Raw genomic sequence first — 23,571 nt, forward strand, 5'->3', positions numbered from 1 at the left:
ATTCCTTTTATGTGGCGCAATACTAGAATGAATTTTCCTCGGGTCTTAATAAAGCATTCTATTCTATTCTATTCTATTCTATTCTATTCTATTCTATTCTATTCTATGGCGTCACTATCCTGCAGAAGCTGCTCCGGCCTGTAAGTCCACGCTGAGGGTCTAATCTCTCGTAGGCTTCAGCTGTCAAACCAGCAGCGTCATTCACAATAATACACAAAAAGAGTCTTTTCTTCAGTGTGAACCTTTTAAAAGTGAAGACCGTGAAGCTGTGACTATATTAAAAAAGACGTCCGTAGAGACGCCATTTTGTTTATTTTTAATATTGTTATTATTTATTTTATTTTTCTTCACGGGGTACTGAGACGTCAAATGACGCCGCTGCGCGTTGAGAAGGGAAGTGAAAGTTAAAGCGGAGCCAAAAGCGAAAGGAGGGAAGAACAGCGAGAAAGTTCAAGAATTGGCTTAAACGGTGGAGGTAAACCAAGCATAGCTTTGGTTGTTTGTTTGTTACGAGTTTTATTTGTTGAGTGTACGTTAGTTTCGGGTTTTGACAGAAGTTGTCAATGTAACTCCACATTTGTCGTCGGCTGCAGTTGATTTGAGGGGTTAGTGTTAAACCAAAATAACCAGGACAGAATTAATCAATCGGAAATCCTAACATCGCTTTGTGGAAAGTTTTGGATCGACTTCTGTAAGTTTTATTTTTCAAGTTTTTTACAAGTACATTAATTTTCACTTTCGTCTAATTACGCTTTATGCTATATAATCCTCAGTTACTTTCAAAATTTGGAAGTTACTCTCTCGAAAGTATTTTTTCCACCTACTGTAGGTTTGCTTCACTTTTTTCACATTTATACATATTTTCGTTTTGTGTGAGTGCACTAACGATAGAGTAGGAATAACATTACTAAGCTTTGTTGTATTTCATGCAACATACAACAAATCCCATTGTTCTCTGCAGATCTTCTCAGGCTCAGTTTAAAGCTCAACATTGTTGAACATCCACTTTTATGCCCACACAAATGTTTCAGGTGGATTCAAATCTGGACTCTGACTGGGCCCTTCAAGGATATTTCATACACTGAAACCATTCCTTTGTTATTGTGACTGTGTGTTTTGGGTCATTATTTTGTTGAAAGATGAGTTGCCACCCTAGTCTGAGTTCCTGTGGGCTTTGTAAACAATTACAAACTAATTTCTCTTTTCTATGCAACAACTTCATTCATGACAATTCAACTAGTCTTAAAAAAGGTAACTCTCAGAAATCGTGTGTGCTTTGTCCCACAGTATGTCTCTGGGTAAATGGGGTCAGACCAGTTTCAGTGTGGCAAAGACGACTCTCAGCAGCAACTGTCTCTCCATGCGAGTGTTTGAGTTAAATGTGGGCAAATGTGACAAGCAACAGGGCCAGTGTTCAGCTGACTAGTTGAGTGTGATCCTCTTCGTCTTGCACAGGCTTTCTTGAAGAATCTAACTATATTTAGTTGCTGTCAACTTATCGTCTATGCTGGCTCATTGCAATAATAATTGAAAACTATTGCAGTTAAGGCCCTGTTTACACAACAATGATTTCAAATGAAAATAGGAAACTTTAATTGCCTTAGGTGTCCATTTTCAACACGACTTTGCTCAGAGTCACTGAAAATGGAACAATTTGAAAATGACCCCCAAGGTGAAATACTTTGAAAAAGTTCTGACATTGTCTCTGTGTAGTAGGCGGAGGAAAACTGAACTTTTTTTTTTAATACAACTACAGCACATGTATGCCACAGTTTTAATAAATACCTCTTCTGTATGTGCTCGAGTTGATGGATAATAACAACAATGGCGGCCTCCAGAGCGTCTTGACTCCCCATCACCTAGTTCAAGATCAGGTGTGCAATTTTTGCTCCTCATCGCCAAAATGACCACAGTGTTGTTTCAAAAGCAATCTTTAAGATAAATATCTCTGGTACTTGAAGCCTAAATATTGGGGCACAAAGTAATTTAGTAAATTTCTCATTGATTGCTAAAACAGGGTACCGTCTCTGGTCTACGGACACTACATTTGAATAAAGTATACTTTTCCTCAATCATGTTTTACTACGGACAAGTATTACATTTGATAAATTATTGCTTTATTACTCTCCTCACTTCAAATATTAAGTTTCCTGGAAAAATGTGATGACATTATCTGTGAAGTTCAACAATATTAAGTTTTAATTATTGTCTAAGAACAATACCAAATTGTTACATTTTCCTTCTGTAACTCACATAGTACAACTAAAAGAATCCCATATAAAACACTCACAGAAAGAGTCTACTCACATTAGTAAAAGAAAAAATATATGAAAGTCCCACCCTGACAAGTGAGTATCTGCTGGCATTGTCTACTGACACTATACAAATTTTCAGACAAACAACATACCTTTTTTTGGCATTTTCTTTGGCAGGTGACTTATTATTTCTTACAACGTTAGTGTCACAGTTGAAGTGTTATGCACTTTTTCTTGATGTTTCATTCATAAAATGATTTTTTTTAGGTTAATTAGTAACAGAGGCACATTTTTACCTATAACAAATAATGATTAAGCAAATTAAACATGGAAAAGGTGTTTTGATATTGGAGCCATTTCAAGAATGTGTTTTCATCCCAGACACCCATGATTCTGAAAATATAATAGTAAAATAGCATAAAACAGTAACTACCAATTTATTTGTTATCACGTAATTTATATTTTGTCAAACAAGATATTATCGTGATTTTATTTTATGGCTGACACAAAAACTTGTGAAAATATTGATTTGGAAAATCAACAAAAAATGCCACCATTTCAATAACACAAAAGATATCTCCACGCAGTTTTCATGGACATTTGCAGTAAGAAAAGGCAAATCAGAATAAACACCAGGCAAAACTCCACAAGTGCTCAATATTTTTGTCAAGTGACGCAAGTGTACATATACATAATAATGTACACCTGATCTTGAACTTGGCGACTCCATATTCTCCTCAGACTTGGCCGTTTTACAGTTGGGAGTCACTGCAAATAGCAATCCAATTTCCTCGTCTGTCCATGCGAATGTCTGGGTACTGACCATTATCAGTGTTTATGGCATGTTGTTGTCTGTTGTGTGGTTTCATTCCAAAAGCAACCAACAGAACCATCTCATGGCCTGACACGCTACCTGTGTCATTTCCAGCATTTCTGCCATTTCCGTGTAAACAGTCATAATTTTGAAAACAAAAATACTAACATTTCTGAATCAAAAACACACAAACGATGAGTTTTTTTACTTGAAATGTCGAGCTAATGGGGACCTAAATAGCACTGCTTCTGATGCAGCCTCCAATTGGAGACCCCCAGTTTTTCAGGCGATGAATAACACCCGTGTGACCTGCTGCCTCAGGCAGAGAGGTTAGATGAAGTGACAGAGGTCTCACTCTCACTCTCTCCCAGACAGAATATAGACAAACAGCCATCACAAGCCTTTATAGTCAAAACATTTGCAAACATGTTATCACTCAATCATCAACAGCTGTTGTGTGAGATTATTTTCGAAAGCAAATATGCTTGAATCATGTCAGGCATGGAATTTCATAACATTTGTGAGGATACTGCATAATGAGAGAGGGGCTTTTCTTACATTCCTCTTTTCTGTGTCTCTGTCCAGCTGCCCGGCTTCATCTCCTGGCTACATCAACATGACATCAGAAGTATGCCAATACTTCATCGTAATCAAAAAACCTGCATCCCCTGCAGGTATAAACCTTGGCTACATCGGTTACAGCTATGGAAACCTCAAATCTGGCTACCAGTCTCATTATAAGAAGCACTCGGTTTTCTTCCTGACTTCCTCAAAGCATATAAGTTGTGATCTAGATGTGGGCACCGTCAAAGATCTGAGTGCACAGGAGGCCAGTCTACTGCTGGCTTTACCTGATGATGGGGAGAGGTTGAAATGGTTCAAAGAGAAAAAGGCACTTCAAAACGCAGGAGCACTCACTGTGGGTGCATCAGTAACCGTCAAGGAAGATGGACGGCTTCTCAGAGGCATCATCTGCTCCATTGGACCAAAAGACAGTCCAAAGTATCCAATAAGTGCAACATACTTTGGAGTTGAGCTGCAGGTATGACATTTTTCAAGTTTTCTTTGAAATAGTATTAATGGGTGACTGCAACAGCCATAACATTATAAACACAGCTGGGTGAATAAAATGACACTTTCAGTGTCAGGGTTGTTGTGCTGAAAGTAGAAAAATGGCAGCTGGGTAATTGCATATCAGCCTACACACACACACACACACACACACACACACACACACACACACACACACACACACACACACACACACGGCAAGCATGTTTGTGTTTGCTTGTCTTTCTGTCTGTGAGTACCAGGTCCTGGTGGAACACCAATGTTGTGAGATCATTTTACATTGTGAGGACATTTTGCCCAGTCTTCAAACCACAAAATGACCTTTTTGAGAGTTAAGACTTGATTTTTGTGATTGGGGTTAGAATTAAGCTTAGGTTAGGGTTATTGTATGGGTTGAGGTTAGGCATTTATTTTTGATGTTTAAGGTTAGGTTAAGGGGCTCGGGAATGCATTATGTCAATGAATATCCGCACAACTATAGAGCAAACGTTGGTATGTGTATGTGTGTGTGTGAGAATGGGTGTATGTGACAGTATGAAAGTATTAACAACATAACATAATCTTTAACAGGCTTGGCATTTGTTTGGTAACTTTTTGTATAAAACCTGAAGATTGATTGAGTGTCAAAAAATATTTCTAATGTTCCAGGAATCACAGTTAAATTCATTTACATAATTTCACATAGGAATGTTTGTGATTAACTTTAACCCACTTATGCTTCTTTGCTTCCAGGGAACTGATCAAGGGAAAGCAACCAATGACGGCTGGTTAAGTACAATGAGAAATTTCTCTAGCAAGAGAAATTGTGTTTATGTTCCATTTTCAGAAGTCTGGGCTGTGGGGCCCGAGTCCCCATTGCCCTCTGAGCTTGAGCAACAGCTAGAGTCAGATGAGCTAAACCCAGGAGACAGAGTCACTTACTTTGTCAATGACGAATGTCGACATGGGATGGTCGTGGATGTGCTGGAAGAGGCTGGACAACACATAGTGAAGATCTCAACAGTAAGTTTTATGTCAGCAACAAGATGAAATTGGCATACATCAATTTATCATGATTCTGATAAAAATATATTTATTTATATTAATTATAGGTTATTTTTTTGTCTTTATTTATTCGACAGCAAGGAAACATCATTCTCATGTTTTGTAGTCTTTAAAACTGAAAACGTCCTTGGACTATCATACTAGTCGGTGTTCAGATTGTGATATCTACATGGTCAACAGTCATATACAGTAGATGATCCGTATGTTTCTTTTTTGTTGGTGTTTTTATTTTTTCTTTAAGCCCCTCAGATTTACCCCAGATCTCATGGGCAGGAGCAATTAACAGACTGACCTGGACATTGTTTGGAAGCCACCGTTTCTTTGCTACTGATGTTTTGATGTTAGTGGGACACTGGTGTATCTTTGTTTGTGCAACCTGACCTTCATAAAGGCCCTGGGAGCACAAAGTTGACCACACATTTTTTTGTTTGCTTGTTTGTTTGTTTGTTTTTGTTTGTTTTTCTGATGACAGGATATGGATGAGTTCGGAAACAGAGGGGGTGAAGTCAGAGTTCCTCTGGACAGAGTGGCTAAAGGGGAAGTGCCGGCAGGTCGAAGACTCTTCTTCTTTCAATGAAGCGTGAAGCCATGTCTGACACTCTTCGTAAGTCTGAACTAGATGTATTGTTCACTGCAGAGCCACAGAGGATTGAAGTTGACACGGCCCCTGAGGACATGGCTGCTGCTCCACACGAGAGTCTGGTTGTGAACTCGTTGGTGGAGGTGACTGTGGCGACAGGGAATTTGCATGGAATCATCCGCTGGATGGGCAAGCTGCCCGATCGAAAGGAAATCTTTGTTGGACTGGAGCTGGTAAATCTCTATAGTCATGCCTTACTGATTAAATTCAAAGCCATAAAGTGCTAGCAATGTTCAGGTTGATACAAGAATGATACTTTCAAATGTGTCCGTGTCACATGCTTCTTAAACCTTTGTATTTACGCCGGGCTCACACTGGGTGCGGTGCGTGTCTGGTCTGGCTCCGGTACGGAATTACCGCAGCACTGTCACTCACACCGCCTCCGGTGCGTCTGCGGTCTGCTGGAGGAGGTTGCCAGATCCGTCGCTCTCTCGCCACAATGTTTGACTTGTTTAACTCAAGAGAAAGCAGCCCAATCCTCCATCTCTGTTGAAAATGCACGTTAAAACTATAAAAACTGTAGTTGAATAATTAAAAAGAAGCGCATAACCATTTCATCAACATACCCGGCGTGTTCAAAAGAAGCCTGATTGCGTAGAAATCTGCCCAATCTGGCAACACAGGGCTGCTCTGGGTCTCCAGTGTTCTTTGTGCAATTTTGGTGTCGTTTGACTTTCCTGCAGTGACAGAGTACAAAACCAGTCATTCTTCCAATATGTATAATGACTACATTGCATTGTTTGTTCTGTATTCTACCAAACGAATAATAATAATAATAAAAAAAAAGAGGAATATTAAGGCAAAAACACGACACAAATTTTATTTGAGCACTGGATGTTGTGGTGCCAGGGCCGGATCGCAGCCGCACTGTGGCTGTTGTGAGCTGCAGCATTGTTTTAATGACTACTGATTAGTTGCGGTGTCCGGACTGGAGCTGGACCGGAGCCGCACCATATCCAGTGTAAGCCCGGAGTTACCCAGCATGTGTACTTATTGGATTTGATAAATGCGTTATGCACTGGGGCTTTCTGATATTTCCTGTGTACACTTGGTACTGTACGGTACTTTTATTTTTTGTTAGTAAAGACATTTTAGTTTATTTTGGGAGCACAATCACAATATGAGCATATTTTTACACAATGAAATGTTTACTGGTATTAGCTTGATATGACCTTTAGACAGATTTTAACTGGAGAGGAAATATTGTGCAGGCGATAGCGATGTTAAATTTATACTTTGAGTCTCTATGTAGACCATATAAGATACATCTTTTGTCAGTGTATTTGCTTCATAGTTATTATTCTCAGCTTTTATGTACCTGATATGTTTTCAGGCTGTATACCTCAAAGGGTAAATTCAGTGTGGAATAGAAAAAAAATATGTTTTAATCAGTATTTCACATCTGGTAGTTTTTTATTTATTTATTTTTTTTCCTAATGGGTCCTCTGATGGTGTTGTAGTTTGGAGTGGCGTGAAGCACTTTGTTGTAGCTACATTCTGAATATTGCCTTTAATGTTCAGCAGTTGGATCACTGTTGTCTTAAAATGTAACTCTAATATACCTACAGGAACCAATGAAGCAGCTGAAAGTTACTAGTGAAATTATGTTGCATCAGTTATACTGTGATAGTGGGGGTTGTGAAAATACTCATTAAATCATGAGGACTGAACATTAGCTTGAAGAGAAACAGTAAAGCAGGTGTAATCTCTGTTCTTTCAGGGGCTTTCTTATACATTGAAAATCTGACTTTTAGATTTTTGTTTTTATGTATTACACTGAGCTATAGGCCTCTATGTGTTGATGTTGGACATTTTGTTTTAAGCTCAACTGTCTGTCTAGCAGTTGGTCTGATTGGTTCTTACATTTCCAAATGTAGGAGGAAGATAATGGAACAAGTGATGGAACCTTTAAGCAAGTGCGATATTTCACATGTCCTAACAAGAGAGCTCTGTTCATCAAACTGAGTTCCTGCCATCCTGACTCAAGGTTTCAGAGCTCATCGAGCAACTTCAGAGAGAAGATACCTAAACTGGAAGACAGAGGTTGGTGCAGAATTAACCAAACAAGTTCTAACTAAATTCAAACTGCTTTTCATAATCATTAGTGTGTTGAAGAGGGGAGACAAGAAGGACTTGGATTCTCCCAGGCCTGTGCTGAACACCACTGCTTTAAAGTTTTGTGATTATTTGCACCTTATCGTGAACTTGCTGATTCTTCATGAATATGAACTTAAATATGTTTTCTCTCTACAATTTTCAAAACATAAGAGGACTGACATGCTCACTGGATGAAAAATGCCATAATAAAGTTGAGTGCAGCTTTTGCCAGCTAATTTCCCAGTGAGCATCACTGGTGTAACCCTGTACAGTTTACTACATCTAAAACCAGGCTTATGTTGCATTTGTTTTGATGTTTTGCTTCAGAAGATGACATGGCGAGCAGCTCAGGGAAGCTGGATATTGCTGTTCCTGTCAGCACAGAGCAGGTTGATGAGCTCCTGATTGGACGTATGAAAGGAATCCAAGGCCATTGTAACTCGTGTTATATGGATGCTGCTCTTTTCAGGTCAGGAGGAGGCTTTTCCAATCAATTTTGTGCATTGTGGGAACTGTACTTACAGTTTGTTAAAGCTTTTCCAGTTACCATGTACATCAAGTCTTAAGCTTAATAAGTTCATTATTTTGTGTTAGAAACTGGCTTGAAGATAGTCCACAAAGGAAATTAACTTGCATCATTCGCATTATCATTAGCTGGCCACCCTCCAACGTCAGAAAGGACGGAATATAGGAATTATTCATTGTTCTCAAGTGTTTCACTTCAATCTGGTTTTCATCATTTACACTGCTCTGATAATGTCAGGTGGCTAACTGGCTCAACCTGTAACTTTGCTGCTAGTTAATGTTGGAGAAGGTGCTTCATTGTTACACTGAGCTGCTTTTAGCTGCAATTTCCTCTCGAATGGCAACAAGCACAGGGATGTAATTGTTCATCGCATTTATAGAGATGTACATACACAAAAACATACACATGCACATGAAGACATGCAGAAAGTATTGTCAGTGTTTTGCATTTTGTTGCATTACAACTTTGTTCCGAGATTGTTTTCATCCCTCCCAGTTTTATGCACCATGGCCTATAATAATGTGAAAAAATGCTTTGGTCATATGTTTACAGATTTATCGTTTACTTTTTCATTAATTATTATTCAAAAAAAAAAAAAACCCACAGAAATTCCATGTACATAAAATATTCAGTCTTTGCTCAGTACTTTGTTGATGCACCTTTGGCACCATGTACATCCTTAAATCTTGTTGAATGTAATGCCACATGTGCCATATTGGCACACCGATCATTGAGCAGTTTGGCCCATTTCTCTCTGCATCACCACTGAAGCTGAAGCACACTAGATGGGAAGTGTCGGTGCACAGTCATTTACAGGTTCAAGTCTGGGCTCTTGATGGGTCCCTCATGAACCTTCACAGAGTTCTGCTGAAGACACTCCTTTCATATTCCAGCTGTGTGCTTCAAGGTCGTCACTCCAATCTGAGGCTAAGAGCCCTCTGGAGTAGATTTTCAATCAGGTTGACTCTGTACATTCATTAATTCCATTATCCTATCTCGCCTCCCAGTTACTGCTGCTGTTAAACATCCCCACAGACATGAAGCTACCACCACCATGCTTCACTGCAGAGATGGGATTGACCTGGTGATGAACAGTGCCTGGTTTCTCCCAACCACTCACACCAAAGAGTTCAGTCTTTTTTCTCATCAGGCCAAAGAATTTTGTCTCTCATGGTCTGAGAATCCCTGTCACAAGCTGTCAAAGAGAAGCAACACAGTATGTCTTAGTTTTGCTGTAGATTCTGGAAAATGTTAATCCAGTTTTGGGAACCTCTTATCAAGAAAATCCCTTGTCCCACATAAACACGCACGAGACAAAAGTTTCTATACAGCAATACACACATCCACCAGGTTAAGATGACATGCAGTGGAATCCTCCTAAAAAGCTCCAGAAACACAGCTTCACCAGGATTAATGTAAAATAGACTCAGTGTAAAGAATTCAAAGTTGCTGTTGGTGACACAGAAAACTAATAGTCTGTTTCTTTGTTTCTCAGCTTGTTTTCTTGTTCCCCTGTGTTGGACCCCTTGTTATTCAAGGAACCTACACCGAAAAACGCTTCAGTTCAAAGGATGCTTCTCCACGACATTGTCAACCCCCTCCGCAGGTGTGCGTCCTTGTGCCCACTCATGTCATGCAGAGTCCTTCGGAGTTGGTGTCATTTTACAGTTTTGTTTTGTTTTGTTTTTTGTCAATGGCAGTAAGGGTTTTGTCGAGGGGTGCCACATCATGAGGCTCCGCCAGCAACTGCAGAAACTCGGCTGCAGTCACTCCTTTACCTTTGACGAGAAAGGTCAGTTCAGCCACCAGGATGTTAAACATGCTGATGTCTTTGCCTGAAAGTGTTTGACTCCACTGCTTTGCTACAGATCCAGAGGAGTTTCTGATTGTAATAATGCAACAAATCCTCGCCTTGGACCCTCTCCTCAAGCTGTAAGGTTACTACTCCTGTGATTGCATTAATTTAGGTGCGGTCGTACAATACCTAACCCTATCCCTGTTTTGCTTAACTTTTTAGATCAGTTGGGGGTAAAATGCAGGAGAGCTACTGCTACCAGATTTTCCTAGACCAGAACCACAGCTTGGTTCTGCCGACTGTCCAGCAGCTTCTGGAACATTCCTTCCACACTGCAGAGCTGAAGCTAGCAGAGGTGAGGTCCAAATAATTGCCTTTGTTGTTGGTGGATGAACGTGCCCCAACATCAGTCTGATCAACAAATGACAAGAGTGCAGCAGGGGCCTACCACCTGCGGCTCCGCTGCTGTGGCTCTTCTGCCCCCCGGTGGCGACTCTGAGAGGCTTTCAGAATATTATTTGTGAATAAACATGTTGTTTTCATTTGTGATTTAGTTGCTTTCCACACTGGTTTTCAAATCTAGTTACATCTTTGTGTGTGTGTGTGTGTGTGTGTGTGTGTGTGTGTGTGTGTGTGTGTGTGTGTGTGTGTGTGTGTGTGTGTGTGTGTGTGTGTGTGTGTGTGTGTGTGTGTGTGTGTGTGTGTGTGTGTGTGTGTGTGTGTGTGTGTGTGTGTGTGTGTGTGTGTGTGTGTGTGTGTGTGTGTGTGTGAGAGAGAGAGTCTGGGTGTTTATATTCCAAACTGAAATGATTAAAACTGATAGTACAGTTCTTTTTTTAAAGGAGAAAAAAATAAAAATAAAAATACTATTTAACGATTAATCTTTATTTAAAAAGAAATAAGAACAAAATTTACCAGTATAGTTCAAATTGCTCCAGAAATTGGAATCGCACAGCTGACGGACTGACGTAAGAAAATCTGTGGGGGCAAAATAAGAGGAGAAATATTTATTAATAGCAACAAACGCTAAAGATTTATTAAAAGAATACATCTAAGTTGTACCTATGACACTTTATGAGTGCAACCTCAGTTTTTGAATATATTGCTATTATTCTCTGCTATTGTTATTATTATGCTCTAAGCACTTCTTTGGAAACTCGCTGGGGCCACCTGATGTTCTTGGTGGTTCTAAGAGCCCTGCTATCACAGCCTTCGATTCTTGCAGCCAGAGTGTCATTCAGGGGCCTCGTTTCTGAGCCATAGAGCAGGATGGAGAGTACGGCTAGGTTGTAAATCCGGAGCTTCGTCTTGCGTGAGATGGTCTGGTGCCACCAGAGTGGTTTCCAGAGAGACTGCAGAGCAGATGCTGCCAGGGCTCGTCTGCGGTCAATCTCTGGTTTTAGGTCCCCGCTGTCTGTCACCATGGACCCTAGGTACACAAAGCTCTTGACAGGCTCTACGATGTCGCTCCCAATTTGCATGGGAGGTGGATCTGGTCCATCACCGACATACATGAACCTGGTTTTAGTCCAGCTCACTTGGAGGCCAAGCTGTGCTCCTCCTCACAGTAAATGCCCAAAGCGTCTCTCAGCTGACTGTAGGTTGTGCTGAGCAGGATGGTATGGTCGATGATGCAGTTGAAAAGATCAGGAGCAGCCACACAGCCCTGGCGAACGCCACCGGATATGGTAAACCAGTTGGAGTCAGTACTGTTAATACGGACACAGCTCTCTGCGTTGCTGTAGAGCCACTTGAACAGAGCGATGATCTTGGTTGGTGCTCCGAAGGTTTGGAGGATGTTCCACAGTGAGGAGTGGCAGACGGTGTCAAAGGCGGCCTTTAGATCAGTGAATCCAATATACAGATGGCGGTCTTTACGGAATTCACGGGTCTTCTCTATCAGGAGACGTACGGCAGAGATGTGGTCGATTGTGGAGCGATTGGGCACAAAGCCGGCCTGCTGGGGACGGTGGCGGCTTCTGATTGCTGGAAGGCCTCGTGAACTCTTGATAACCTTAAGTTACAGAAGCAATTTTATACCTGTGCTGCTAATTGTCATAAGTTGAGTGGCCACTTTTTGTGTTGTGCTTTATCCTATAACGTGTGGTGAAAAATTACTTCATTTTGATTCAGTGAAAGATAGTTTGTGTTCAGTGGTGTGTCTGGGTTTGACTCTGGGTCACATGAAGGCAAGCAGTCTTTATTTCACATTCAAAAAGACAATCAGGATACTCAACTGAAAGAAAAGCAGTTGTGTCAGCGTGAAAATGATGCTGTTGTGTTTCCTCTGCTTTCAGAATTCCACACATTTCACGAACATACCCTAGATTATCACAGCCATTGAAAAAAAATGTTTTGTTTAAAAATTTGTTATACTTCTAAACATATATTTAAAAACCCGTTTCTTGCTCTTTCTTTGGTTGCTTGTCCAGCAGATGGTGGTGTAGGACAATTTTTTCTTTCTCTCTCTTATGTCGGCAGGTGCCATCCTGCCTCATCCTCCAGATGCCTCGCTTTGGGAAGAAATTCAAGATGTTTGACAAAATCATTCCCTCTCTGGAGCTGGACATCACTGACCTCATCACTGAAGGTACTAACAAATACACATGCAGCAATGAAGGTGTGACACTGCTGATACTGTAATGAGAAGTCTGTAATGAGGTGTGTGTGTGTGTGTGTGTGTGTGTGTGTGTGTGTGTGTGTGTGTGTGTGTGTGTGTGTGTGTGTGTGTGTGTGTGTGTGTGTGTGTGTGTGTGTGTGTGTGTGTGTGTGTGTGTGTGTGTGTGTGTGTGTGTGTGTGTGTGTGTGTGTGTGTGTGTGTGTGTGTGTGTGTGTGTTCAGGTCCTCAGCAGTGCATACTATGTGGAGACCTGGCACTGGAGGAGTGTACTGACTGTTTTAAAGATTCCCTTTTTGGCCCAACTGGATTCAAAGTCTTCTGCAGGGATTGCTCTACTAAGGTTCACTTCAGTGTTCATATTGCCAATGACAGCTCAGCTGATGTGTACATTATAAGTATGGGAGGGAGGTTATAGTGATGCTGCACTTACTTTTACAAGGGTTATCTGTTTACTTTTTATTTTTAGCAACTGGCAATGGCAAACTGTGTGTGTGTGTGTGTGTGTGTGTGTGTGTGTGTGTGTGTGTGTGTGTGTGTGTGTGTGTGTGTGTGTGTGTGTGTGTGTGTGTGTGTGTAGGTGCACTCCCATCCTCTGCGTAAATCCCATAAACCAGCTCGTCTGGACATCCCCATTGAATACAGAAATCACAAGAACCCTCGCGGGCTGACCAGAGACAAGTTACAGCTCTTTGCGGTGCTTTGCATCGAGACGAGTCACTACGTGTCCTTTGTCAAACACGGACCGAACAGCAGCGATTGGATCTTTTTTGACAGCATGGCAGACAGACATGGTGGGAGCTCTCTCTTTAAGTCAAGCTTCAGAGTCACTGCATGTAGTTCAGTACTTATTGTCGTGTTGTTGTCCAGGAGAGAGTGACGGATACAACATCCCGGAGGTGAAAGCCTGCCCCGAGGTCGGGACGTACCTGGAGATGTCGCCTGCAGAACTGGCCACTCAGGTGCCTCGAGACATGAAGGGCGAGGCCAAGCGTCTCTTTTGTGACGCCTACATGTACCTGTATCAGAGCACCAGTATGTGCCTCTACCGCTGAGCACACACACCATTGCAGAGGAAAATAGCTCAGCTGTTGATCAGTTTGGAAAATATTTTTTGAGCTGTACATACTTTTGGTGTTGGGACAGAATTGTCAAACTTGATTCATTTATATAAATATTGGTTTACTTGTATAATTTTGGATAAATTGAACAACACTGATTCAACTTTTGCACTATGTAGACCTAAATATGACAATCGCTGCAACATAGGTGGTGTTAGATGAGACATATGTAGTTTTGATATTTTGTTTATGATGAACAGAGAAAATTACCGTAGAAGACAGTAACGCCATGATTCAGTGGGGTTTCTAAAGAATTCCAGCGTGCACTTACTCTTACTGGACTTTGCAAATTTGCTGTGAATGTGCTCAAATATTTCACCTTTGTACCTGATTTCAAACAAGGTTTATAGCAACACATGGACCAGTTCTTGCTCTTGCATTATGTTCTTGACTTCTTAACCCTTGTGTTCCCCTTGATTTATTTCTTGCACTTTTTACTTAAAAATACTCAATAATTTTGCCTGTGTTAATGACATTTGTTTAACGTCAGCCAGGACTATCAGCCCCCAGACATCTTTGAGTTTGATGATTCAGATTGTCCTCGATGTTACGATCTTCAAAATGCAACGAGCATGCCTCGAATGAGTTCGCAACATATGAAGGAGAAACGGACACCATAAGTCCCTGTCTACTCCTCTTCTTATTACCGCCTGATTTCTGAGTGCCTGCAAGCCGCAACCGTGTGAAGAACAGGAACCCAAGGACTGTGCAACAACGACATTCCCACATCACAGCAATGATGGGCTGAAGCCTCCACAAGACACACCAGCAGCAGCTGCTGCACAGCAACCCCGGGTTCAAGGCCTGCCATGGTAGTAAAGGAAAGGACCTATTTTTAGGGTATATTTTTTCCCTGGGAGGCTTTCTGATTTTATACTATGTATCACACAATGAGCAGATTAAAAAAACACAGAAGTGCATGATGTTTTTGATTGATTTGTCTTCACTGGGAAGCTGTAACCTGAGATTTTTTTTTTTTTTTTTTTAGAAAATGTTCTATATGTTGAACTGTTTTTCTGAGTTTTCCGAGTGTGGGGCATACATTGCGTCTTATACCTTTTCTTAGCATGATTTTTATTTTCCATTTTAAGCCATTAAAATCATAGTTAAAACCAAACAATGTGGAGGGTATAACACTACTGATTATTCTGTTGAAAGACACCTTTTTAGAACTTAATTATATGAATAAAGGCAACATGAAAATGTAATGTTAATTAGTGCAAAACTAAAATAGATGCCACACTTTATACAGGGGAAAAAATAAGTAATTAGCAAGATGTTTATTTGGTTGCCAATAATTTCTTCTTTTTTTTTTTAATCAAGAGGTGTTTGAGGCTAAAAAATTCCAGTTAATGACCAAGGTAATCAACCCAAAGTGATGAAAACAAATGGGAACAATATAAGGGAATTAAATGAGATAAAAGTGTACAACATAGGTTTAATATGACATTGGAAAATCAAGAAATCCCATGAAATATGTCAGTACAGAAGAAACGGGTGGAGTCACCTCAGGAGGTCTGTCTGGACCAGGGCTCTGCACTCTGCGGCTCTGGAGTCACACATGGCTCTTTACTCCCTCAGTAGTAACTCCATGAAGCTTTCATGTCGTGAAATGTGATTAAACACAGAACTTAACTTTATTATAGCGTCACATATAGTGTTGCACCACAGTACTGTTCAAAATGATTTGTGACTCCTGGTTCAAAAGGGCTTCAAAGACAAGTACAAATAAAATTGGGAAAATTAGATAAAACCACAGGAAATATGGTAAAAATGATGGAACAGATGAAAAAACTGATATCTGTAGAATTTGTAAAAGAAGATTAAAGCCAGTTGGAAAAGGATGAAAACTGCTTAAAAAGACATTAAATGGTAAAAACAGCTAAGATTTCAAAATTGTCAACAAAAAAATGCTTGAAAAGAAGTGCACAAGTGTTAAAATCAGGTGCACAAATATGTTCAGTATAATAAAATGTTCACTACTCTGAACTCTGTTTAAATCTTCATAGATAGTTTTTATATGTGCATCTAAACTAAACTTTAAACTTCATAAGCCTCATAGGTTCATTATAATAATAATACATTTAAATTCCAAGCACCTTTCAAGACACTCAAGGTCGTTGTACAAAGATAAGACAACAGGTAAATAAAGTTACTTTCAATGACAGAATGTCACAAAAATGGCTCTTTTGGTGGTAAAGGTTGCAGACTGCTGGTCTGGACAATTACTGTAATGACCTGTCTGAAGTATGAGCGGGAGACTGACATTTCCCTTCACAATGTCACACTCCACTACAGTGGAGGAGGCAAGGGTGAATGCCAACAGAAAAATAAACCCTCAAGTAAGGAGATCACACAGTCCGCAGCACACCTTTTTAGGTTTTTGACCAGAAGATATGTCAGTAAGGAGGCATTTGCGTCGGACTGACTCACACGGCCTGCTGTCTGTCCAGCCTGTCAGTCGGACAGACAAAAAGGCCGAAACCCACTGGTTAAGCTGGGGACCATGTGTTCTTAGTGGTTTTGACCCTGTTACGGCCTTAGTGCCTCTGTCTCTGCTGCTCTTCCCACAGATCTCCCGCTCGGCAGAGCTTGCAGTCATGGAACCGGCTACACCTGTGAGGTGTATCAGACTTTATAAGCCAGCAAGCTGAGTTAGAACTTTCTCTGCCTCACTGCTGCTTGACTTTGCCGCTTTTCTGCCTTGCTTCAAAAAAGTTACGAAAGTTGATTGTATTCCAAATGTTTTTCAATTGTTGCATACATATACACATAAATCAAATTCTTCCATAAAAATGAGTGCAAATTCACTCATCTGTACAACCTCATGCTCATAAAACACCATACACCCCTTTGAATGAGTAATAACTGTATTGCATGGGAGAGGTTATGTGTATGTGTGACTTCATAGTACAATGGCAGGTTATGCATGTCACTGTGTGAGCTGACAGTGGATGCTGCCCTTGAATATTTTTCATTTTATTTTATTTTTCACTATGCAAAAAATTTCATTCACATACTCAAATTTTCCAATGCACACCCTATGTTCTTTCCTTTTATCCTTAAACTAAAATCTCTATCCAAGTCACTCAGTTAACTAAATGTCCAAAAATGTATTGAGCTTTAAGTGGTTTTTGAAAATTCCTGAATTTTCCTCTTGATATTATTGCTCCCTGATTTACACACATCATTATTATTTAATTTAATGTTATTTTTTAAACCCTTTTCTTAGCTGTCATAATCTAGTTTTTGTTATCATTTTCTTGTGCATTTTAAATAGCTTGTCTGTGCTGTTCACTTTGTCCTATAGTTTAAGTTAGGTGCACTTTTATTAGTCATTGTCCAATAAAAAAAAGTCATTGTCAGCTCTAATATTTTAAAGTAGCAACATTTCAGTCTCGCAACACACACACACACACACAAAACAGTTCTTGAAATCTGCCGAGCTCTCTAAGCAAGGCGGGGCTTCGTAGTCGTTTAAACGTGTGTCTCGTCGCCGATTGGTCAGCATCTGACGTCATTAGCAATCAAGTTCACCGCGCTTCATGATTGGACGTGAAGTCGCGTGTCTCGCTTGTGATTGGCTGAACGGACCGACGGTTGCGTTTTGAAACTAAGATTGTATGTGTTGCTTGTGGGTCGACACTGCAGCGTGAGCGGTTAGTGGAGCATCGGAGATTTGTGAGCACTCTTTATCTGTGAGTGGCGAGGACGGCGTCAGTTTGGATTACTTTTACAACACGGGATGGCGGAGGCGAGATTTCTCGTCTTCAGCCCTCCGCGCAGAGACGACAAGGAGAACCATGTCCCGACGTTATGTTTCACCTGGTTTTCAAAACCTCCGGTGGTGTCGTTCGGGACAGTGAAGGTGGGCTTGTCAAAGGCGGCTCTTCTCCAGATCGAGAACCCCTCGAAGGAGGTAGAAGTGACGGTGAAAGTTGATGGGATCGCCTCGGGTCAAGGCTTTTCCGTCGACCGCAGCGAGTTCACGGTCCAGGTGAGTCTCAAACTGTCCACAAGACGATTAAACTCAAAGATGGCTTAATAAGTATTACCAGAAGTTCACTTCCTAAACGAGCGCTTATGTCAGGTGTACACGTAAATATGATCCGAGCCACCTTTCTTACAAAGCCATTTATGCTGCTGTGGGTTTATTTATTTATTTATTTATTTATTACTGACTTTTATCTGTATCCAGCCACATATTTCAGCACGTTTTAGTTGAAACATTGACACTCGCCCAGTTCCCCAGTTGATTTTTTTCTTCAACCTGGAGAGTGGCTAGTATTTTATCAGATGTCTTTTACTAGCCTCCCTGTTCCCCTCAGGACTGTATCCTCTCCGTGCTTTTATTTTTTCCATATACCCCAAAAGTCATTTTAAAAAAGCCCCATCAGAATTTCAATGTGTGCTATCCTGAGGTGGGCGTCTATTTAAACAGTGGGAATGTTCAAGTTATTTTGGTCTGAAATTGGCTGTGATGATTTCAATACTGCAACGTATGGAGGTATTTCATTTTAAAAGACTTAAGAAAGTGTTGCACTAAGACCTTCCTCAGTAGAAATGTGCCCAAAATGAGGGAAATGTAGATTTCTTGTAGAAGCCTTCTGTTCTTTCTAGAATTTTAAATACCCAGGTTGTTGAGATGTTGGAGTCTTGGGGCATCACTGACACAAGTCTGGACTGCAGGCCCATGATTGATATTTCTTCATTTAAAAGAAAAGCATACAGGACATGAACCTCAAAAAAAAAAAACAAGCTCAGCTAATCCTGACAGGCTGCTTTTAACATGTGTTTACCTACACACTGATCTAAGAAGAAAACTCTTTAATCCCACCATTCATCTGCTCAATAACTGTAGATTGACGTGTGTCTAAATTGTATTAATTCTTTTTTTTAATATGTGTGTATATATATTAGGGCTGAACGATATGGGCAAAATTTCATATCTCGATATCCATGCCAGATATCTCGATATCGATACGATATATTAAAATGGATTCAGTGAAAGTTAAGCATTTTTCAGAAAAATAAAAACATACAAGGCATGAAATTTGTCAAAATTTTAACAGGCCCTCCAAATTTTTTCAGCAGGTCCTCAGAAAATTTTAACAGTTCCTCACAAGTTTTCGCAGGTCCTTAATTTTCAATTTTGTAAAATGCTGATCAAAAACAGGAACCAACAATATATTTTTTTAATAAACTGTTGTATTTTGTTGTGCTTGTTTAGTTCTGTTTATATCTATTTGCTGCACTGTGTCTGGGATGGTATATCTTCTTATGCTATATGGCCCACCCTAAGTTGCAAATTTATAAAATGATTTTTATTTATTTTGTTGCAGGTATGCATGTTGCTAATTGCTGATTGAAGCATCCCAGCTTTGACAAGTTCCTTTGGTGGTGGTGGCACAATAACCCAAGAATACATGACAGCACAAATCACATTTCATATAATGTAGTTGCACCCAATTGAAACAAAGTATTTTAGCTGAGATCCTGCTGATGGCTGTGAATGTTAGTGTAGATTCTGATTCTATTCAGTTCTTAATCTGACCAGGTTTTGTCTCTGTATGTATCAGACCCTAGAGGACCTCTCTCACTGATGTTCATTGATGTTGTTCTGCAGCTGTGACTTCCTCATTCAGGAGTGGAGAACTGTAGTATCGCAGTAAATCATTAACTGTTTCGGCAGATTTGCATATTTACAGTTACTACTGTTTACACCCATTGCTGTCATTGTGTTCTGAAGGATTTGTTGTTTGGAGTTCACAGCAGCGCCTTAATCCAGCAGTACCTCCTTCAATCCAGCAGAGGGCGCATTGTGGTTGTTAGATGCGTAGTGCAGTGTGAAGCACAGAGAAGAAGAATGCAAACATGGAATCCCAGAGTTACGAGGCGTGTTGGTTTTGATTGAGTCATTAAAAGAGAAGCAACGCAAATTCATGATAAAAAAAAAGCCAACCGGCGGTAAGGACCTACTTATATGGCACCTAAACTGGCGGAGATTCGATCTCAATTGGTCCCCGCCGCCATTTTATAGGGAATTTCGCGCCCTGATAATACAAAAGGATGTAAAAAAATTTCAGTTTTTTTTTTTTTAATGAGAACTCACTGCCACTACCACCAAATTCGTTTGTGCAGAATCTGCAACCGCCCTCTCTTCAGCTCTCATGTTGTTGTTTTGCTCACTCTCTGCTGCGTGTAGCACATGTGAGTGTGGTCTTCTTCTCCCTCCTGCCCCTCCCTCTGATGTTTCTCGTTGGCTGCCATCAGCTGTCAACCAGTAAACGAGGTTTGTGGTTGGCTGGCCTGACCTGTGCACGGGCAAGCTGACATGCAGGGCAAGCAGGGGAACTCTTGATATCGTCGATTTTGAGAAACTAATGTCCTGAATGTTTATATCCCGATATCGATATGATAACGATATATCGTTCAGCCCTAATATATATATATATATATATATATATATATATATATATATATATATATATATATATATATATATATATATATATATACTTTTTTTTTTTTTTTTTTTGTACTTGCTGTGTAAAAAAGTTGGCCTTTGGTGTTATTAAAGGCCACTTTAAACCTTGGCTTGACTGGTTGTTTTGGAATATTTGGGTTTCAGATGCCATGGGGGCTTCTGTATTGCTGAAAGTGGCTGAGTTAGGTAGATTTCTGCTCAGACCTGATGGTTCATTTTTATTCTTTACAAAAGCCTTCTGAGTGCATCAAAACCCTGACTTGTCATCTTTGGCCCTGTCTCACAAAATTCCATTGCAGCTTTAACGTGATTGCTATGAGGCACTTTGTATTGTGATTTCTCAGGATCTTTGTGGTAGCAAAGTGATTAGATTCCGGTCTGTTGAAGCAGGGTGTGACGAACAGGCCGTTCGTCACAGGTGAAATGCATTGCACTTTGCACTAGGGCTGCACGATATTGGAAAAAACTGACATTGCGATTTTTTGGGGGCTTGCGATATATATTGCGATATTAAAAATAGAAGAATTTTCACCAGATGACCTGAATAGCTCTATTTGGGGAGATGGCCACTTTAGAGAAATACGTGGTGTTTCATACCACTTGTCAAGCGTTCGGATCATTTTTTTAAATCTCTCTTTAACGATCCGCGGTGTTCAATGGCACCATGTCTTTCGCTAGGTAAAAAGTTATTGCATCCGTGATTTGGAGTTCCTATCATACGGTGTTATGCCGGCGAAGGCTTCTGTAATTGTTTTTTGAGAAGATGAAGTTTCACCTGGGGTCTTGTGATGGTGTTTCAAATGGTCCAACAGGTTTGACATATTACCTCGTGTTGAGGCAACCACGACGAGGCACTGTCGGAGGCACTGAGGACGTTTTTTTGTTCCAAATTGTCGTTTTTTATAGCCGAAATACATCCAAATTTCACATGTTGACCTTCTTTTGGGGACTAAATCCAACGTCGTTTCCTCCTGCATGTCGCCTGTGTTCAGAGTGTAGTCTGTAGAAGTGTAGAACGAGTAGCTTAGCTACGAGCGCGCAGCGCGAGCGGCTGTCTGGTCATGTGACCCGATCATGTGACCAGGCGGCGTTTGATCAAACCAGTCACCTGCATTATTATTATAACTGTGCAAATCCTGGAGCTGATGCCAGCTGCAACGTGACGATTTGCACAGTTATAATTATAATACAGGCGACTGGTTTGATCAAACGCCGTCTGGTCACATGATCTGGTCACATGACCAGACAGCCGCTCACGCTGCGCTTCAATCAGAAAGTCAAACATGAAGCTCCAGGTACATTATCCACCTCTAACCTGTCAGTCACCATAATCACACAGTTTGTCCTCCAGTCCCCCGCCTGCTACGTGAGGAGAAGTGGCGCACAAAAAAAAACTGTGCAAATCGTTGCGCTGCAGCCATCGTGATTTAAAAAAAAAAAAAAAAAAAAAAGAGAGAGGCTTTTGGCCGAGTTGGTAAGCAGCTTACAGTCAAGTCAGCACCGACCAACTCGGCCACTTGAGAGAACCCCCGCGAGGCCGACTTGGCTTGATGCCGACTTGACTGTATCCCGGGGGTGCTGCCGAGTTGGCTGGGGCCGACTTGGATTGGTGCCGACCTGACTGTATCCCACAGAAAATACGAGAAAATCCGGTCAATTTTCAAATTAAAATAAAGTAAAATAACAAATTATGTTGCTTTTCGGTTTTCCTTTTCAGATAAACACACACACACACACACACACACAGGGAGAGGGGGCGAGAGAGATAGAGAGGGGGTTAGAGATTCGCGTGATGGTGGGCACTGTCCATGCGCAGTTCATCAACAAGATGATGGAAAACACCGTGCTGCTTCCTTCTTTTATTGATAGGATGAACCCACAATCTCCTTCTTTGACATCGGAGCCTGTGCAGCAACAAGTAGAGAGCCAGCACTCTCCCTCTCTCCACGGGCTCAGTCGATGTCTCCGGCGCGCAGAGCGCAGCAGAAAAGGCTTCCTGTATGAACAGCCAAGTGCTTGGCACTGTGCGCGCGGGCACCTCGGCGTCCTGTGTGAACCAGGTGTCGGTATGCTTCCCCGCCGCAGCAACGCCGTTCCTACGCCATGTACGCAGCGCTTACGCTAGGGCTTGACGCGCACCGGAAGTGTTTGTGCGCCCCCTGTGCCGCCTTGGCTGGTGGCTGCAGTTACCCACAGCGCGTATCGCAGCAGCACTGAGGTAAATTTTGTAAAGTTGCTTTAAGTCCCTTTAAGTATGGGTTTTGTTTTCTTATGTATTTATTATGAGTTTGTAGTGGAGGATTTTAACATAGTTTTAGAGATCTAATATTATGTTTTACACCTCTTGGAGTTTTTATGGTTTTACCCTGTTAAGCTGAGTGTACTTAAGGGCCCAAAGGCATTCAGTTGGGAGAGATTGTGATTGTGGCGAAGCCTGTCTCCAGGAAATCTTCCAATGCACTTTTTTTGCATTTTTGCACTTTACTTTGGTTTTTGCACAAGAAAAATGAAAGAAGTGGGCCACTCAACCTCGGACTCATCCCTGCTCACTGTTTCTCCACCGCTTGCGCCAACTGCTTACACAGGGACTTATTAAAAGTGTGTAAGACAAGGATAAAACTGAAACCTTTGAGCGTGTACTGGATTGTTTTGGTGATTTCATCCTTGGAAAAACCTGTCATTATAGTAGGGTTCTGATGCTGTTGTGGTATTTGTGTTTGCAGCCTGAAAGCACCTTTATTTTGAACATAACCTGGACTCCAATAAAAGAAGGAGGTGTCCGGGAACTCATACACTTTAACACCAGTGGCCCCCGCAAGTACCAGGCTGTTCTGCTGGGGACTGCCGAAGCTCTCCACAAGAAAAAGGTAAATGTTTATGAAATCCTTTTTCCAGCAATGTTTGGACTCAATGGAAATCAGTACAGAATGGCATAATGTGCCTCGGTCAATCAAGGAAATCAAGGAAAAATCAAAATATTTTATTGGTCAGTCAAATATTTGAAATGGAAAAGTGAATTTCACTTTTCCATTTCGTATTTCACCTCTGTTTTGATTTAGTAAAAGCAGACTCAAAAATGTTTTGTGGGCAGTGTTGGGGAAAAA

General features: G+C 40.9%; 1 protein-coding gene across 3 annotated transcripts; it reads left to right on the forward strand.

The window, feature by feature from the left end:
• The first annotated feature begins 274 nt into the window (after positions 1-274).
• Positions 275-14,942, forward strand: cyldl (cylindromatosis (turban tumor syndrome), like). 3 transcript variants are annotated; one of them, XM_030083777.1, is made up of 15 exons: positions 275-475; positions 3,655-4,111; positions 4,873-5,142; positions 5,657-5,735; positions 5,822-5,997; positions 7,702-7,867; positions 8,252-8,390; positions 9,943-10,053; positions 10,148-10,239; positions 10,316-10,379; positions 10,465-10,597; positions 12,724-12,832; positions 13,084-13,202; positions 13,440-13,653; positions 13,730-14,942. In XM_030083777.1, the coding sequence occupies exons 2-15, from the start codon at positions 3,686-3,688 to the stop codon at positions 13,912-13,914; spliced, it is 2,283 nt and encodes a 760-aa protein (XP_029939637.1). In that variant the 5' UTR covers positions 275-475; positions 3,655-3,685; the 3' UTR covers positions 13,915-14,942. The 3 variants fall into 3 exon arrangements, with proteins under 3 accessions (XP_029939637.1, XP_029939636.1, XP_029939635.1); XM_030083776.1 differs by having other exon boundaries at positions 307-691; positions 8,249-8,390; XM_030083775.1 differs by having other exon boundaries at positions 307-475; positions 8,249-8,390.
• The last annotated feature ends 8,629 nt before the right edge of the window (positions 14,943-23,571 follow it).

The sequence above is a fragment of the Salarias fasciatus genome, chromosome 23 (genome assembly GCF_902148845.1).
Source record: "Salarias fasciatus chromosome 23, fSalaFa1.1, whole genome shotgun sequence".
In the NCBI taxonomy this organism is placed as follows: domain Eukaryota; kingdom Metazoa; phylum Chordata; class Actinopteri; order Blenniiformes; family Blenniidae; genus Salarias; species Salarias fasciatus.